At 40.1% G+C, this 18,553-nt stretch overlaps 1 protein-coding gene across 1 annotated transcript; it reads left to right on the top strand.

Annotated features, from left to right (window-relative positions):
• The first annotated feature begins 612 nt into the window (after positions 1 to 612).
• On the top strand, positions 613 to 18,031 carry UBAP1L (ubiquitin associated protein 1 like). The gene is made up of 4 exons (XM_051980867.1): positions 613 to 1,274; positions 3,199 to 3,408; positions 15,428 to 15,529; positions 16,704 to 18,031. Exons 1-4 carry the CDS (start codon positions 657 to 659, stop codon positions 16,836 to 16,838), a joined length of 1,065 nt encoding a protein of 354 aa, XP_051836827.1. The 5' UTR covers positions 613 to 656; the 3' UTR covers positions 16,839 to 18,031.
• The last annotated feature ends 522 nt before the right edge of the window (positions 18,032 to 18,553 follow it).

Below are 18,553 nucleotides of genomic sequence, written 5' to 3' on the forward strand. Positions count from 1 at the left end.
ATCCAAGTTATGTTAAGACCCTGAGGCTAAATTTTCCCTATAAAACAATTTATGGCCCATGGTTTTGCTGCTATCTTCCTTTGCTTCAGCCTACCACAGCACTCTGCCTTGTGATGTCTTTTCCCTTCCTCCATGGGAGAACCCTAACTCCACTATGTTTCCCATCCCCACTTCTCCTTATAGCTAACTAACTCTTTTAGGGTGCTAAGTTCCTTTCAAGATTTCGTCTGCCAGCTAAAGGCATATCCCAGCCTCTTTGGGTGCTCCCTTTCTACTGGGTAATTGTGAGTTAAATTGAGAAACTTGTCTTTCCTATGCTCTCCCATTCTATTTCATATTTATCATTCCTAGTGTCTATTGTATTCCCTCATTTTGTTTGTAACCTGTTCCCCTATATAAATCTACCTTTTGCCAAAAAAATTGAAACACAAAGTCTTACAAAAATAAATGTTGAAAACTATATATATGTTTGGAAAATTAAATACCACTGAAAATTTTTAAGAAAAGAAAACCTAAAATTTTTAAAAAATCATTTGAAATAATTTTGCCTTTTGGGGTTTAAGACCTGGATTTCATTCTTGCTTTTTCTTCTGTAGCATGACTTTTCCCTGGAGAGAAAGGTGCTTTACTGGTTGGAAGCTGCCACAAGACAAGAAATGACTTGGGATAACGAGACTCCTGGAATGGCCACTGCACCTCCATGTTGGCTCCTTTTGGTAGACTCATTGGATACATCCAGTATGGCTGAAGTGGAACCACAAGAGGATAGAGAAAAAAACTCTTCTCCACTTGGAAGCTGGAAGTGTGGGGAAGATGGATTCACTGAGAAGGAGAAGGAAGAGGAAGAGAAGGAGGAGGATGAAGGCACTTCTTCAGCCAGTGAGGATGACAGTAGCCCTAAGGAGACACCATCCCCCAGCTCTCCCTCAGCCCCCGGGTCATTCCTTGAGAAAGGCTCTACTAGTTTCCCGGGGTCACCAAATCTGGGCCACCGGGGGAGGTCTCTGGACATCTTCCACAACGTGAAGCACGAGTTGGACAGTGTCCGAAGAAAGTTGTCATCGTTGGTGCCCCCATTGAGTCGAGCTGCTTCCCCTGAGCGCAGACTGGCCACCAAGTCCTTGGCTCTCTACCACCGGTTCAGAAACAACAGGACCATGACCACCGCAGCTCCTGTGCCGGACCTGCCTCCTCAGAGCGCTCCAGCAATACCACCGAGGCCATCTACAGCCGGCTCCATCCCCCCCATCCGGAGTCACAAGCCCACGGTCCCCGTAAGACCAGGCCTTTCTCCCCAGTGCTTTTGGCTATCCCATGTCCCCTTTCACATCCCCCCTCCCCCTCCCATGAGAAAGCCCCAAGCTTTAATCCGTTAGTCATAAAGAGAGGAGATAAATGATAATGATTGCCAATTTCTGGGGCTTCCTAAAAAGGGGCCAACTCTGATCAATCAGCCAAGCAGGAAACATTATTTATTAAATGACTGCTCACACAAGAAAATATTCCAGGTGCCGGAAGTACTTGAGGGAAGGAAGGGACATATCGTTTATGCATTACACCCTAATGCAGTACTTAACGTATTTTTCTGTGGGTATACAAATGGGTGGTAGAGAATAAAAAACAACACATGAAAAAAGACAGTGACAAGATATGGAGAAGATGTCACAGAGCACTGTGTGGTGACTGCCAACTGGGTGGTACAGAAAAGAGTGAAGAGCACAGGATTTAGAGGTAGAGAACTTGAGTCCAGAGCCTAGCTCTGCCACCTGTTGCCCATGAGACGTTGGACAAATCACTCAATTTCTCTGAACCTGTTTCCTTATCTATAAACTGAGGGTATTGGGCTAGGTTTATGGAAGGGCCCTCCTAGCTACAGATTTATGGAAGGGCTCTCCTAGCTACGTCTAAGTCTATGATATGATTTGGGAAATCTTCACTGAAGAGGTAGGCTACAATGGTTTGGATAGTAAGGAACAGTGTCAGGGACAGAAACAGGCTTTCCTATAATAATTGAACTGTCACTAAGTCTACAAGCATTCATTAAGCACCTAATATGTGCCAGGCATGCATTACACTGATATTGTGCTTTAAAATCACAGAATACAATACGGGATTGTTGTTGAGTTGTTTCAGTTGTGTCCAATTCTCTGTACCTCCTTTTGGAGTTTTCTTGGTAAAGATACTGGAGTATCTTTTGCTATTTCATTCTCCAGATCATTTTACACATGAGGAAACGGAGGCAAACAGGACTAAGTGACTTGCCCAGGGTCATGTGGCATTCCATCCAGTGAGCCAATACTAAGAGATGGAACCATGGCAAGGAGGAGTGGGACAGGTGCAGGCCCCAATAGCTAAGACTAGTTCCCTGGGATAAGTCTAATTATCCCATTAAATTAAAAAATTAATGGTTTTAATTATAGTTACATGTTTCTTTCTCCAGGTGACCTATGGAACAACTAATAGGGGATTTTCTTTTATCTGGGATGGGGCAAATGTTTAAAACAAAACAGACTGAGATTTTCCCAAGCCTCTGTCTTCTGATTTTTATCAATTTTGGACACAGGACGGTTTGCGGTTTCCCAAGCAACATAACAAATTATATCATACTCTTGTTTGTTTCAGAAACAAGCTGGCAATGAGCTTTTTCAAGGGGATGTAATAGAGAAGGAGAGGCTGGTGTAGAAAAATCCTCTGCCTTTGTGTTCTGTCCTTGGAACAGACCAAGTTAAACTTTCTCTTTGACTTAACTCTAGCTCATCATCAGGGTCTAAGGAAAAGAGTGAGGGAGAAAAGAGCACAATGTAATTCAGCAAGCATTTATTGACCACCTACTTCATGCGAGGTGCTGTCCTTGGTGCTGGGGGCAAGACAACAGATGTGAAGCAGTTCTTACTCTCAAAAAACTTACAGTCTACTAGGGGAAAACAGCCCATGCACAAATAAGTCTGTATAGTATATATTCAGAGTGAATACAGGGGTAGTTTACTGTAAGAGGGAACTGGAAAACAAAGAATTAGGGGCCTCAGGAAAGACCCCAGAGAGGAGATGACAACACCTGAACTGTGCTTTACCCCCAGCTGAAGAAAACAGAATTCTAAGATCCATCAGGGGCCCTCTCTTTTCTTTCTTCACTGTGGGTTTGCCCATTGGGGTATCAGTGCACCTTCCCAAAATCGACCCTCTCTCTTTGTATTTCAGTCTCTCAGCCCATACTCCTGCCTCCCGCCCTGTCCTCGGACTCCACCACCACTCATTTCTGCTAACAACCACTCGGATTCCACTGCTGACCTGCTGTCTGCCCTGAGTCAGGAGGAGCGGGACCTCATTGAACCCGTGCTGGCTCTGGGGTACCCCATGCGCAGGGCCATCCTGGCTCTGCAAAAGACAGGAAGGCAGAGCCTGAGCCAGGTAAGTGATGGAATCAATCAGGTAAATGAAATAGTCTGGACCTGGCAGAGGGCAGAAGTTGGGACAGCGTAATGATGCTTCTAGCTGGCTTGGAACACCATGGTTTCAATAATTCAATTCAATGAGCATTTAGTAAGCACCTGCTGTTTTCAAGAAGCTAAGCAGGCGATAGGGATGTAAACATAAGACCAAGAATAGCTTTTGTCTTCAATGAGCTGATATTCTATGGGGGGAAGAGGGGATATGAAATATAGCATAAACACAGAATATAGTATAAACAAAATTCAATGAGAGAAAGAGCAATAATAATTTCAGAAATTAGGAAAGAGGAGTCATCCCATAGATTCTAATTCAATTTAAAATCATGATTATTGTGTTTGTTTTATAATTTTGTTTATAATTTATGTCATAAATATATTTAATTTATGATATTTGCTTGTTATAATTTCAGAAAATATAGGTCTTGATAGCTTTGACATGTTCAAAGCCACCCTTTCCCCAAAGCCTCTGCAAAAACAACAAAAAAGGCAGAATTGCATATTGGCTAGAGTTCTAAACTTAGCCACCAAAATCTAGGTTCAAATCCTTATTAATTCTGCCTCTGGGCAAGTCATTAATTCTCTGAATTTCATTTTCCTGGGAAATTATAATAGAACCCCTTATAGCTTGAGAATTACCTTGTATAGTTGTTGTAAGGACCATATGAAATAACACTGTCAAAGAATTGACTTGGTACCCTACGGTTTTTTGTTTTTTTTTAACTTAGCCCAGGCATTGTTCCTTATTATATGGCTGTAAAGGAGAGAGAATTTTTTTTAAAATAACTTTTTATTGATAGAACTCATGCCAGGGTAACTTTTTACAACATTATCACTTGCATTCACTTCTGTTCCGATTTTTCCCCTCTCTCCTTCCACCCCCTCCCCCAGATGGCAAGCAATCCTTTACATGTTGAATAGGTTACAGTATATCCTAGATACAATATACGTGTGCAGAACCGAATAGTTTTCTTGTTGCACAGAGAGAATTGAATTCAGAAGGTATAAATAATCCGGGAAGAAAAACAAGAATGCAAGCAGTTTATATTCATCTCCCAGTGTTCTTTCTCTGGGTATAGCTGCTTCTGTCCATCTTTGATCAATTAAGGCTCTCTTTATTGAAGAGATCCACTTCCATCAGAATACATCCTCAAACAGTATCATTGTTGAGGTATATAATGATCTCCTGGTTCTGCTCATTTCACTCAGCATCAGTTCATGTAAGTCTCGCCAGTCCTCTCTGTATTCATCCTGCTGGTCATTCCTTACAGAACAATAATATTCCATAACATTCACATACCACAATTTACCCAGCCATTCTCCAGTTGATGGGCATCCATTCATTTTCCAGTTTCTAGCCACTACACACAGGGCTGCCACAAACATTTTGGCACATACAGGTCCCTTTCCCTTCTTTAGTATCTCTTTGGGATTTAAGCCCAGTAGAAACACTGCTGGATCAAAGGGTATGCACAGTTTGATAACTTTTTGAGCATAGTTCCAAATTGCTCTCCAGAATGGCTGGATGTGTTCACAATTCCACCAACAATGTATCAGTGTCCCTGTTTTCCCACAGCCCCTCCAACATTCCCCATTATCTTTCCCTGTCACAAGGAGAGAGGATTTAAAACACAGATGCAAAGTGTTATTGCACTGAAGAAACTTCTTGTGTCAATCAAGTTATTTAGAATCTTTCAAGAAGATACACCAAAAAAATATGAGAATGGTATACAGGTAGATGAAAATAAAAAGTTAAGAGATTAATTTAAAAAAAATACGTCTTTTTTTTAAAAAAGAGATTAATAAAGGTGTATAAGGTCAGCTAGGTGGCATAGGGGATTGAGCACTGTCCTTGAAATCAGAAAAACCTGAGTTCAAGTCTAGTCTCAGATACTAACTGTGTGACACTGGGCAAGTCACTTTACCCTGTTTATCTTAATTTCCTCATCTGTAAAATGAATTGGAAAAGAATATTGCAAAGCACTCCAGTATCTTTGCCAAGAACCCCAAATGGGGTCATGAATAGTTGGGCACAACTGAAATAGCTGAACAAAGACATTTAAGTTTGAACCCACATGCAAGTCAGTGAGACTCAGCAATTGAAAAGGAGTTTTGGAATATTCTGAGAAAAAAGTTACACAATGATAGAAAACCGAGTATGGGAAGTCAATTGGATGATTCCCTTTTTTTTCTCTTGGGTTCCCATTGTTCATTGTTACCCATGAGAAAGCCAATTTCCTCATAGTCTTTCAAAATAGCAGTTCTTTGCTTAGAGATGGACCTTTGCAATAATGGCAAACTCTTCAGAAGCACAATCAAATAAGATGAGCCTAGAGTGCTGATTCATTAATATGTAAAGCTTTTTGCAAACATCAAGTTATTATGTAGAGATATGTTATTTTTATTATTATAAGGAATCATTCATTCATTTGCATTTATTAAGGGCCTTCTAAGTGTCTTGCACTGCTTTAGGCAGGTGGATAGTGAGATGGGTCTAGTGTCAGAAAGACAAGTTCAAATTTGACCTTAGACATTTCTTAGCTATATAACCTGGGCAAGCCCCTTAACTTCTATTTTTCTCAGTTTTCTCATCTGTAAATGGGGCTAATAAAAGTTTCTTCCTCCCAGGGTTATCATGAGACTTAAATGAGATAATACTTGTAAAGCACTGAGCACAGTGCCTGGCACATAGTACTGTATAAATATTAACTAGTATTATTAGGGCAGTTAGGTGGTATAGTGGATAAAGTGCTGGGCCTGGAATCAAGAAGCCTCATCATCCTCAGTATAAATCTGACCTCAGTCACTGAGTAGCTGTGTGACCGTAGGCAAGTCACTTAACTCTGTTTTCCTCAGTTTTCCCATTTGTAAAATGAGCTGGAGAAGGAAATGATTAGCCACTCCAGTCTCTTTACCAAGAAAACCCCAGATGGGAGCACAAAGATTCAGACACGATTGAAAAATGACTCAACAACAAATTATTAACTATTATTAGATGTTATATTGGTTACACATAGAGCCTTAAAGAACTGTCTCATTGGGAAGACATGGCACAGCCATAGGAAAAAGATTTGTAGTGAGGATCAAATGAGAAAATATATATCAAGTGCTTTACAAACCTTAACATGGTATATAAATGCTGGCTGGTATAATAGATGCCTCAGAGTAGTAAATGACAAACTGGCCGATGATTGGTAAGGGTGATGGTGGCTATAAGAAGGCAATGAGGATAGAGCTCACTGTGGAGCATGTTGTTGAAGAAAGATTTCCCAAAGGACGGGGGGCTGAGCCTTTAAGTGAAGGAAAACAATAATTCTGACGATCAGGGATCTTCCTCCTCATTCCCATCTCCACTCAGTAATTTAACCCAACCAACATTTATCATGTACCTATTGCTGCAAGACAAGAGGAAATATAAGCAAGTTATACTACTAAGTATTTAACAACCAGCCCTCCAGAAAACCGGACCCATAAAGTGCTTTTAAATTTATCAGCATTGTTAACATTTTCTTCATCACTTTCTTAAGTCAAACAATTAAAATAACAAATCATGCTCCTATTTGTAGCAATTCACAAGGTATAGATGCTCACACTGAAAGTTTAACAATGGCTCTCTTGAGACTATTTGAATTGGCTTAAGAAGACAAGAATGAAGATGAAAGAGTGATTATATTATATTATAACATAAAACTAAATGAATTTGCTACTCAATTTATTAAAATATTTTTTATATTTTATAGTTTCCTAGAATAGCCCAATGTAATTAGAGAAAGGAGTAGAGTTGACAGGGAACAATTAAAGAAAGCATCTGATTGCTGAGCCATCAGCACTCTAAGTGGTAGTTGTGAAGAAGATTATAAGAGGTAGTTGTGAGAGGAAGATGGAAGTTTAACTTGAGGAACAGCTCCAACTACACAGCTCAGTTTAGTTGGAGCAAAGGATGCAGAGGAGAGAGTACAAGGTAAATTGGGACTAGAGTTTAGAAGGCCTGAAAAAGTAGGCTGAGAAATTTGTATTTCATTCTAAAGGCAATAGAGAAGTGATGAAGGCTTTTGAGGAGCACGATCAGTATTATGCCTCAGGAATATTTTGTCATCCATATTATTGGAGAAGGAAAAGAATGGGAAACAAATTAAAAGAATATTACAGTAAGTCAGACTGGAGGTGATGAACACATGAACATGGTGGTCATGAGAATGGAGAGAAGACAGAAGGTATAAGACATGTTGTGGCAGTAAAATCAGTAAGGTTTAGCAATTGATTTCATATGGGAAGTGAGCAGCTAAGTAAGGCAGTGAATAGAGAGCTGGGCTTGGAATCAGAAAGACTCCTGGACTTTGTGAGTTCAAATGTGAACTCAGACACTAGTGCTGTGATCCTGGACAGTTCACTTTACTGTGTTTATCTCAATTTCCTCATCTGTAAAATAAATTGGAAAAGGAAATTTGAAATTACTACAGTATCTTTGCCAAGAAAATCCCAAATTGAGTCATGAAAAACTAGACTTGACTAAAAAGGAAAAAAAAAAAATCTCAATATGGAAAGATGGAAGGTCAAGGTAATTGACATGAATTCACGAAAGTAAGAAAAGCACAAGATATGTAATGAGAACAGTAAAACTAATCTGTAGGGCAGAGCATTCATATAGGAAGATACTGAGAAATAAGTCTGGAAAGGGGTCTTAAACTGAGAGGGTCTAGAATTCTAAGGTTAGAGGTATGACTTTTTTTCTGGTAGACACTGGGAAGCTCTGGAAAGTTTGTGAGCAAGGGGGTGACGTGATTAAAAAACATTCCCTTTGGTTTCCCTCTCGCTTTTATATATAAACTTCCCTTCATTTTTCAGATAGCCAACACCCTTAGAGGAAAAAGTCTACTTTAGGGTCAGATAGATGAAGTTCGGATATATTAATGTTCCAGATAACCACAACATTTTTTTCTAGGTGGCTCAGTAGATAGAATGCTGGACCTGAGTTCAAGTCTCAGACACTTACTAGGGAGATCTTGAACACTTACCTTTTTGCCTCAGTTTCCTTATTTGTAAAATGAGCTTGACTATTCCAGTCTCTTTGTCAAGAAAAACCCTAAATAGGGTCATGAAGAGTCAGAAAACTAAGTGACCAAAAAAAAATTAGTTGCATAATTAGTGAATATTACAGGCAGATTTCTAACCTAGATGTCTTCATCTAGTTCTTCTAAGTTCAGCACTTTTCCCTATATCCCATATTGCTAAGTGCCAAAGAACCATAAGCATTATATGGACTAATTCCCTCAGGAGGCTGTGAAACATTGTACTTTGGCTTATCAAAGTAAGACTGAACCAAGTCCAGTGCACCAGCCAGGAAAATAGTTTAAGGTCCAGGCTAGAATTAGTTACTCTCCATTCCAAAGCTTTGGAAACTTGATTAGAAAGATACTTCCTTCCCTGAAATCAGGAGGACCTGAATTCAAATCTAGTTTCAGACACTTAGCACTTCCTAGCTGTGTGATTCTGGGCAAGTCACTTAAGCCCAATTGCCTCTGGGGGAAAAAAAAAAAGATACTTCCTTCTTAAATGAGAAGCTTAACCATAATTTCTGTACCTGGGACATGTGGCTGCAGCAGCAGGAATGGAGAAGAGGTAGACTCACAGGGGCTGCAGTTGTCAGGACAGGACACAGGTTCTGCTAAAGGTAGAGGAAATATTGCTGCCACTGCTGGAATTTGTGGAAGTGAGGTCCAGGAGGGGAGAACCACCAGGAGGACATCATTAACATCCCTAGGTATCCCACTGAGGGACTAAGTCCCAATTACTCTCCTTTCCCTCCACCCTCACTCACTAATTACTACTCTTCAGAGAAGGTTGAATTCACAATCAAAGGTAAAGTCAACCTGTCTAGCTGGATTCCTCATTATCTTCGCAAAAATCATTTCCTCCTTTTAAAAACAATTTTAAACTTAACAAATATCCCTAAAAAAGCATTTCCAAATACACAATAGAATAGAAAAAGGGGGATTGCCCTTAAAATTGCATGTCGATTATGTAAAGCTCACTTTTCCAAGTTATAATAAGCCCAGCCTGCAGCTTTCAATGCCATCCTACTTATCTGTGCTTCTTTGTGGCCCTTTGTCTTTTTCTCTGCATTAGTATAAATGTGATATATGGGTAGACCCAATCAGCTTGCTCAGGTGACATTTTTCCATGTGGAAAAATAGAGTCTAAGCAAGCTAGATTGTCATTCAGCAAAGCACCACATTTCATTATATTTGCTTTTTGTTTTTTTAAGATCTCAATGAATCTGTTTTTTTTTTTTCTTTTTCTTCTTCTTATCACTCTTTCAACATCCTACTAGAAAAAAGGAAAAACATAGTTCTTGTAGGAGGCAGCTAGGTGATGCAGAGGACAGAATCAAATGAGATAATATTTAAGTGCTTAGCACAATGGTGGATGTATAGTAGGTATTCTATAAATGTTAGCTCTCATTATTAACCAATTTGTGTAATCCAGTCAAACAGATTCCTACTTCAGCTCTACTTAAGAACCTTACCAGACAGATCCAATGGCCTGAATCTGTGAAAGGCCTGGAAGCAGATTGTATAGATGTAAATCCAAGTTTTTGATAATAGATAAGTCCTGACTCAAAGGCAACAAGATAACTCATCATGAGAACTGTTGTTGGGTAAGAGGGTGGCTTTGACACAGCTCTGCTTAACCTTTCCTCACCAAAGGGACAAGAAGGGAGAACTCAAAGGCCCGGTATTTTAAAATATTTTTAAGAAATTGTGCTGGGAATAAGAACAAAGCGACCCAGGCCATAACTTAGGGATGGAGGCAAGGAGAACATTTTGTCTCCGGATTCAGGTCATGTCCGTGAAAGGTACTATTGGGACTCCAAAAGCCTGTCCAAAGGAAATGTCAGGTTCCATGACCTTCTTCCCTTTAGAGGGGAAAGACAGAGAGGGGACAAGGAATTAAGGTCCATGAACCTGAATCCCTAGATAACAGAGAGAAATTCAGGCTTTGACAATCAAAGGCCTGCAAGAACCAGGATGAAGAAAGGCCGAGAAGATGCAAGGATCTGAGAGGAGCAGGGAGACCTGAGTAAGAGGAGTGGATGGTGTTCTTCTCAGTTGTGTCTTGAATGAATAAGCTGCCTCGTTGATCCTTCCAGGCTCAGTGAGAAGAACTATGTCCCTGAATCAGTCTTTAAGTGTTTTTCAATCTTTTGGGGGAAAAGATCACCTGTTTGCTTTTGAGCCAGTGGGAGTCCATCCAAGCTGGTCCTAGGCAAGGCTGGTCTTACCCTGGGATTGGAGTATGATTCTAGTTCCTAAGTGATAATGTAATAATAATAACAATATTTTAAAAATCATTAATAACAATAGCTAGCAAATGTAGTTCCTTGTCAAATGACAAATCATGCCATAATAATGCTATTTCTATAGCTCTTTAAGACTGGTAATGCCATTTACAAATATTATCTTATTTGATCCCCACAATCTTGTGAGGTACGTGTCATTACTAGCCCCATTTTGCAGTTGAAGAAACTGAGACTCAGAGATGTTAAATATTAGGACCAGGCATGTCACTTGACAAGAGACAGAGAATATATTTTGATAATAAATATTTTCTTTCTCCCATCTATGCAAATGCATTTTAAATGTAAATAATTACAAGCAGAAGTTCTTTAAGAGATATTTTGGCATAGCGGATATAAGAACTGGATTTGAAGTAAGGAAGTTTTGTTTCCCAAATCTGATATTTACTAGCTTAGGTGTCCCTGAATAAATCATTTAAATTCTCTCAACCTTAGTTTCTTTAGCTGTAAAATGGGGTTAATAATAGCTATAATCTCTACTTTAAAGAACTGTTATAAGGCTTAAATGAGAAAATGTATAAAAAAATGATCTGTAAACTTTAAATTATTAGGTAAAAGCCAATGATCATTTTGGACCACACCATAGTAAGTAATGAGAGGAGATAGAATTCATCTTGGGAGATAGTACTCAGAAGTTAAATGCCTCCCTCTCCAGTGTCCACAACCCCCAACCCAGGGACACATGCAAACTTGTTTGTGTTTATGTCTGTGTGTAAGATAAACTGCAGCTTATCTTAAAAAGCCTTTTAGTGAGCTGCAAGCTCAATGTGAGTCAACAGTGATATGGCAGTCAGAAGAGCTAATACAATCCTGAGATGCTTCAGATAGTCCTGGTTTCCAGGAACAAGTCTCTCTGAAGTCTCTGTCCCAATCAGACATCTGCTGAATCATGTTCAGTTCTAGAAGTCACAGATTAAGAACATAAAGAAACTGGAGACCCTTCCAAGGAGGATAACCAGGATAATAAAGGACATTTTTTTCTATGTCCCATAAGAATAGATTGAAGAAACTAAAAGCATTTAACAAGAAAAAAGAGAAGACGGTGGGAATAGTGATAGCTATTTTCTTTTTTTTTTTCTAATAACTTTTTATTGACAGAACCCATGCCAGGGTAATTTTTGATAGCTATTTTCAAACACATAAAAGACTGTCATGTAAAAAGATTAGTTTTGTTCTGTTTGGCCCCTAAAACAATGGGCAGAAATCTTGAATTGAGAGAAATGATTCATTGACGACCCCTAGTCAAACTCTCATCAGTATTAATTCATTATGATTTTATAAGGGGTAATGATTGTTAGTAATTATTTTAATAAATTAATCTAATAATACATTTCTAGTCAGCCTTCTACTAATAGGTATAAAAATTAAGTAATGTATTAATCCATACTTTGTAAAAGTCACATAGCAATATAGATTCTAATAGAAGGGTCCTCTAACAGGCCTCAAATTTTAATGGAATGTTCATGACTTGTTTACAGGCTATGGTACTTATTACTGCACAAGCACAAGAATGCTGACAAAGCTATCTTCATGGTGTTTTACTCAGATTCCATGACCAAACCAAGTAGGGATGATGACCTGGTACAGAAAGCCCCTTTGATATGCTCTTTGAGTGTTTGTATAACTTGTACCATCTCCTGCCTAACCTAAGCAGAAGCTCAATCATCTTACGACCACATAATCAGTGAAGATTCCCCATATTTTACCCAATCTGTGACCACCCCTAATAATATGTTATTTTTGGTCCTCAGGAGCAATGCCTGTCAACCAATGGAATTCTGTATTTTATATGCATGTTTACATATCTGGGTATCAAACTCTATAAATACAAGCTCCAAAAGAATAAGGTATCATAGATCATAAAGTTCACTTCATTAGAGAGGACTATGGACCCTTTAATAAAATGCCATTGAGTCAGAACTACTTCTCAGTTTCTTTCACTGTAAACTAGACAATTTCTTTTTTTTTTAATTTTTATTTAATGATTACTTTATATTGACAACATTATCCCTTGCACTCGTTTCTTTTCCGATTTTTTTTCCCCTCCCTCCCTCCACCCCCTCCCCTAGATGGCAAGCAGTCCTTTATATGTTGGATATGTTGCAGTATATCCTAGATACAATATATGTTTGCAGAACCGAACAGTTCTCTTGTTGCACAGGGAGAATTGGATTCAGAAGGTAAAAATAACCCGGGAAGAAAAACTAAAATGCAGATAGTTCACATTCGTTTCCCAGTGTTCGTTCTTTGGGTGTAGCTGCTTTTGTCCGTAAACTAGACAATTTCAATCCCCACATTTTAAGCAAATTTAGGCTAAAAATTAGGAAAAATACATCCCCACTGTGAAAACAACCCCAAATCTGAATGAGTTCCTCTGAAGGTTCAGAAATCTAGAGCTGGAAAGGACCTTAGAGGCCATGTAAATTAATCTCTTCATTTTTATAGATAAAGACATGGAGGGCTCAACAAGTTTATTTCTTTGCCTAAATTTAGAGGTAAAATTTGAATGGAGATCCAGTACTTCTTCCACTGTAACTCATACCTCCATATAGTGGATTTCTTTCTTTAGAGGTCTTCTAGTAGGGGATTAATGATCACCTGAAGGCAAAGGATTAGTGACCACCTGAGGGGTTTAATATGGTGGGAATTTCTTTTCAAGGTATGAAATGGATTAAGTTTATGGAGGTCTCACCCAATTCTGAAAATCTCTGACTAGGATCCTATGGAATGTATACACATAAAAATATAATTGCCAGACAACATCTTACATGACACAGACCGTGTGTCTAAGTACACTATGCTTGTACAAAGTATAAAGTACAAAACTATGCTTGACAATCAGTATTGTAAATTAAAGGTGGAGAGATCCTTGGTGTTGGGTGGCCAACTTCTTAGTCAGCTTCTCAGAGCAGGCTACATGAAGGAGTAGGTTGCTCAGCTGAGCTTTGAAGGATGGAGAGGATTCTGATGCAGAAAAGAAAAATGGAAGAAAGGGCCTTCTAGATGAGGAAGAGTAGGCAGAAAGCATCCTATGAGGCAATGGAAAAGAGAAAGCACAAAGTATGTTTGAGTGATAATAATGACTAGTCTTTCTACAATAAGTTGATATAGAACTTTAAGTGTTTATATAAAATTATATATATAATATTTTATAACATTTTATATAGCACTTTACAACTAATTCAATTTCTCTTCACAACTACCTTGGGAAATAAATGCTATTATTAGGTAGGATGCCATTATTATCTCCATTTTACAAATAAAAGAATTGAGGCAGACAAGAGATCAAATGACTTGGCAGAGTCACACAACTAATAAGTCTGAAGTTAGATTTGAACTCCAGCTCAGATCTTAACTCCAGATTTAGCACTGTGCCACCTAACTGTCTCTAAGATTTCCCCCCCCGCCCTGTCTCTTTGTCTTTCTGTCTGACAGTTTCTGTCTGTCTTTCTCTTTTTGTCTCTCTGTTTCTGTCTCTCTGTATCTGTGTCTGAGTCAGTGTCTCTGTCTGTCTATGTCTCTCATAGTTCCAAAAATTCAATGACTGTAAGCTTATGTCCCCCTTAAGGCTTCCATAATTTACCTTGGCTTCTTCAGAGACTGAATCAGGTCTAAAGGACTAACAGGAAGGTAATTTCAGCTCACGTGGGGGGCTGGAGAGTCACCCTTCCATCCCTGATGGTCTGGCCATCTATTGTCCTGTGCTGGATTAAGGATCATAAACATAGAATTGCAAGGTTCACAAAGGCCACTGAGTCCATCTTACAAATGGGGAAACTGAGGTTCTGAAAGGTTAAAGACTTGACCAGGTTCTCATGGCTAATAAATGGGTAAATGAGACAAGTCTCTCTGACTCCAGTTTCTTAAGTGCTTTGCCATGTTGCTTATTGACAAAAGGTCCCCAAATAATTAAAGAACTAGGGGACCTCCTTAATCCGTAGCTCAGCTCTGGATTTCAGCAGGATCTTTTCCCAAGGCTCAGAAAGGAAAAAGAGGAAATATACACAGTGTGTGGAGGTTCCAAGAGATAACACCCAGGCTTGGTGGGACACACTTTTAAACTTTACCTAAATCATTAACATTTCCTCCTTTATTTTTTTAAGTCTAGACATCAAAATCATAAATCAATCCCTCGTTTGCAGCATTTTCTAATTTTCACGGTGTAAATATGCATTCTGATTTCTAGCAATCTACTCTTCTGAACTAGCAAGAAGTGACTCCAGCATACCAGTGATCAGGGATGTCCAGGAGGACTGACTCCATTCACTGCACCACAGATTTTGCTCCTCTGGGGAGCGGGTAGCAAAGGCAGAGATGCTAGCCCATGAGGAGGTCAGGACTGTTGAGTTAAGTAGGGGGCAGGTCTGTACAGACTCAGGGATCAAGATTCTTGTTCCAGCCTTGTCCCCAATGATATTTTTCCTTTGCCTCTTCCACAAGGATCCTCCCCCATGCCTTCCTCTCATTCTCCTCCCTCCCCACCTCCAACTCAGCCATCCTCATCATCCAACCCCTTTTACCTGTTGGTAAGGTAAGTTTACCTTCCCTGTTACCCTCACCCATCCCCAGTATCTTATTGTGGGTCTTCTAACCATTCCCTTCTGTCTCCTGCCTCCTGTTGCAGTTTCTCAGTTACCTCAGTACATGTGATCGACTAGTCAAGCAGGGCTACTCGGAGAGCCTGGTGGAGGAGGCCATGGAAATGTTTCAGAACTCCGAGAGAAAGGTCAGACCATGCTGGGGGGCTCAGACCCCTGCCCCTAAATCTGCCTTCGAGGCCAGCCCAAGAATTCCTCATTTTGCTTTTCCATCTCAGCTCCTACCACCTAATCTGGATAGACAAGGAACTCTCTGGGGAGAAAAGGCCCTGCCAAAGTCTGAGCTTGTGAGGTTTCATGCTCAGAACTGAGTGAATGTTTCTAGAACAGCTCAACCCAGGCAGGATTCCATGAGGTACATGAATGGCCAGAGGGACAAAGGAGAAGTAGAAGCAGTGGTGGACCCAGGAGACAGTGTCAAGAAGGACTGGAAATCAGTGATGAGTGGGGCAAAGAAAGATATCAGAGATAGAATGAGCTTAAAGGGAGGGATGATGGAATGAGAATGAGTTTTACAGATGGAAGATGATAAGGAAGAGGCAATGTGGCACAGTGGGAAGAGCAATGTAGAGTCCAGCTCATCGGAAGTCCCTCTTAAGGAGTCTTCCTTCCTTCTCAACCCTCAGCAAGGGTTGAACTAGCTCCCTCCCAGCCCCACTGCACCCATGGCCACCACTGCCTTCCTAACCCTGCTCATCTGGTTTTGGCGTAGGTGAAAATAGCGCTGGTCATGCTGCCTGACCCGTTGGAGTTTGCCACTTAAATCTACTTTTTTCTCAGTTCTCAGGAGGAGGCAAAAGGGAGAAAATAGCAAGAAGCAGACAGAAGGATGAGAGCAGAGAGGGTGATGGAAGGAGAGTAAATGAGAGTGGAGGACAAAAGATCTAGTGGAGGAAGCGGTGGGAGCAAAGGGAGAGAGAAGCAGAAATGGATGACCCAAGTCCAGGTGGAAGGAGAAGAAGGCTAGGGCTAGAGATAGGGAACAGAGAGAGAGGGACAGTCAGGAGTTATGTGAAAAATGGGTTTTACTATTCTTTTAGCTATACCCTCTTTTAGTCTAGGAAAGCCAAATCTTTGCCAAGTCTCCAGGGATCTAGGGCAACATCTGTGTCTGGTGACAGGACACCTCTTCCCTGACTAGTGGCCAAGTCTGTCCTGTTCCTGTCCCCATCGAAGCCTGTCTGTTCCAAATGGCCTGTGGGGAGAAGTAGCAGCTGCTCTGGCCTCCTGTGTTGAGTGTATTGCTTCATATCCTGGAGCTGGGACCCACCAACCTTTCCCCCTTTCTCTCCGGCATTACAGGCATTGGAGTTTCTGCATCTCTGGGAGCAATTCAGTGACATGGGCTTCCAACAAGACAGGATCAAGGAGGTCCTCCTGCTTCATGAGAATCACCAGGAGGGCGCACTGGAGGAGCTCATGACTCGGGCCCAGTGAGCAGTCACACGAAGGATGGACTTTAGGGGGAAAGGGGAACTTGGGGTGGATAGTCAATAGTCACCTAGCTAGGAGCAGGAGAAGTAGGACTTTTCCATTTTGCTCAATGCATCTCCCAAGCCTGAGAGTTCTTTTTTTTTTAAAATATATTTTATTTTATTTTATTTTATAATAACTTTATATTGACAGAATCCATGCCAGCGTAATTTTTTTACAGCATTATCCCTTGCACTCACTTCTGTTCCGATTTTTCCCCTCCCTCCCTCCACTCCCTCCCCTAGATGACAAGCAGTCCTATATATGTTAAATTTGTTGCAGTATATCCTAGATACAATATATGTTTGCAGAACTGAACAGTTCTCTTGTTGCACAGGGAGAATTGGATTCAGAAGGTAAAAATAACCCGGGAAGAAAAACAAAAATGCAAATAGTTCACATTCATTTCTCGGTGTTCTTTGGGTGTAGCTGTTTCTGTCCATCATTTATCAATTGAAACTGAGTTAGAGCCTGAGAGTTCTGACCCAGTATATGAAGGTGAGCATAGTGTTTGTCCCATTTGTCTGCCAATCTGGTGGTCCCAGAACTAGAAACAAGTCCACTGTCCCAGACACTTGTGCAAGCCTTGGGAGGGCCTTAACCTCTTAAGAGCATGATACAGTAGAAACAGGGATGCATCAGAAAATCTTGCTCTTTATTTCCCATGGTACTATGTTGTATATTAACTACCATGTTACTTAAGCTCTCTGGGTCTCAGTTTACTTTTCTGTAAAATGTGGATGCCATTACATACAACTGCTGACCTCACAGCTGTTCTGAGGATCAAAGGAAATGGTATAAGTCTAGAGATTTGCAAAGTTCAAAGTTCCCTAGCAATCTAAAATGTCATTATTACTCATCTGGGAAGTTCACTGGATTTCTGAGGTAGGAAAGATCTTAGAATTCTATCTAGTCAAATCCCCTCATTTTACAATGAGGAAACTGAGGCCAAGAGAAGTAAAAGAAACTTGGGTTCTGTTCAACACCAAGTTGTTTTTCTTTGTTTTTTGTTGTTGTTGTTTTTTATCAAATTCTTTACAGAATCATAGAGTTAGAAGGGACTTCAGAGATCATCCAAAGAAGAAAACAATGAGCCATGGTCCCGGCCAGCAAATTAAGAATGGCTTTTGCATTTTAAAATAAAGTTTTATTGTGTTTCTAAATGGGAAAAATTAATCTTAACTCATGGGCTATATAAAAACAGGCCTGTGGCCCTCTGCAGAATGTCATGTCACATCAACAAGCATTTATTAAGTACCTGCTATGTTCCCTATACTTAACTAGGCACTTGGGATACAAAGAAAGACAACAACAGCCCTCCCAAAAAAACAGTTCCATCTCAAGGAAGTCACAGTCTAATGGGAGAGACAACATGCAGACAGCTACATACAGAAAAGAGAGACCAAATAAAATGAAATTGATTTTAGCTGGAAGGCATTCAGATTAAGGGGAATTGGGAAAAAACTTGCAGAAGGTAAATTTTAGCCAGGACTTGAAAGAATTGAGAGAAGCCCAGAAGCAGAAGCAAGGAAGGAAAAATTTCTAGGCAAGGATGACAGCCAGTGAAAATACCAGGAGTGAGCAGCTAGGTAGCTCAGTAGATAGAATACTGGCCCTAGAGTTAAAAGGACTTGAGATCAAATGAGACCTCAAATACTTACTAATTTTGTGACCCTAAG

This window comes from Antechinus flavipes, chromosome 2 (genome assembly GCF_016432865.1).
Source record: "Antechinus flavipes isolate AdamAnt ecotype Samford, QLD, Australia chromosome 2, AdamAnt_v2, whole genome shotgun sequence".
Classification (NCBI taxonomy): Eukaryota; Metazoa; Chordata; class Mammalia; order Dasyuromorphia; family Dasyuridae; genus Antechinus; species Antechinus flavipes.

What these genes read in the sequence shown, in the direction of transcription:
- UBAP1L (XM_051980867.1), top strand. Translation starts at nt 657, where the DNA reads ATGACTTGGGATAACGAGACTCCTGGAATGGCCACTGCACCTCCATGT. An exon ending in GTCACAAGCCCACGGTCCCC is followed by an intron (nt 1,275 to 3,198) that starts GTAAGACCAGGC and finishes TTTGTATTTCAG; the next exon opens with TCTCTCAGCCCATACTCCTG. An exon ending in TTCAGAACTCCGAGAGAAAG is followed by an intron (nt 15,530 to 16,703) that starts GTCAGACCATGC and finishes CCGGCATTACAG; the next exon opens with GCATTGGAGTTTCTGCATCT.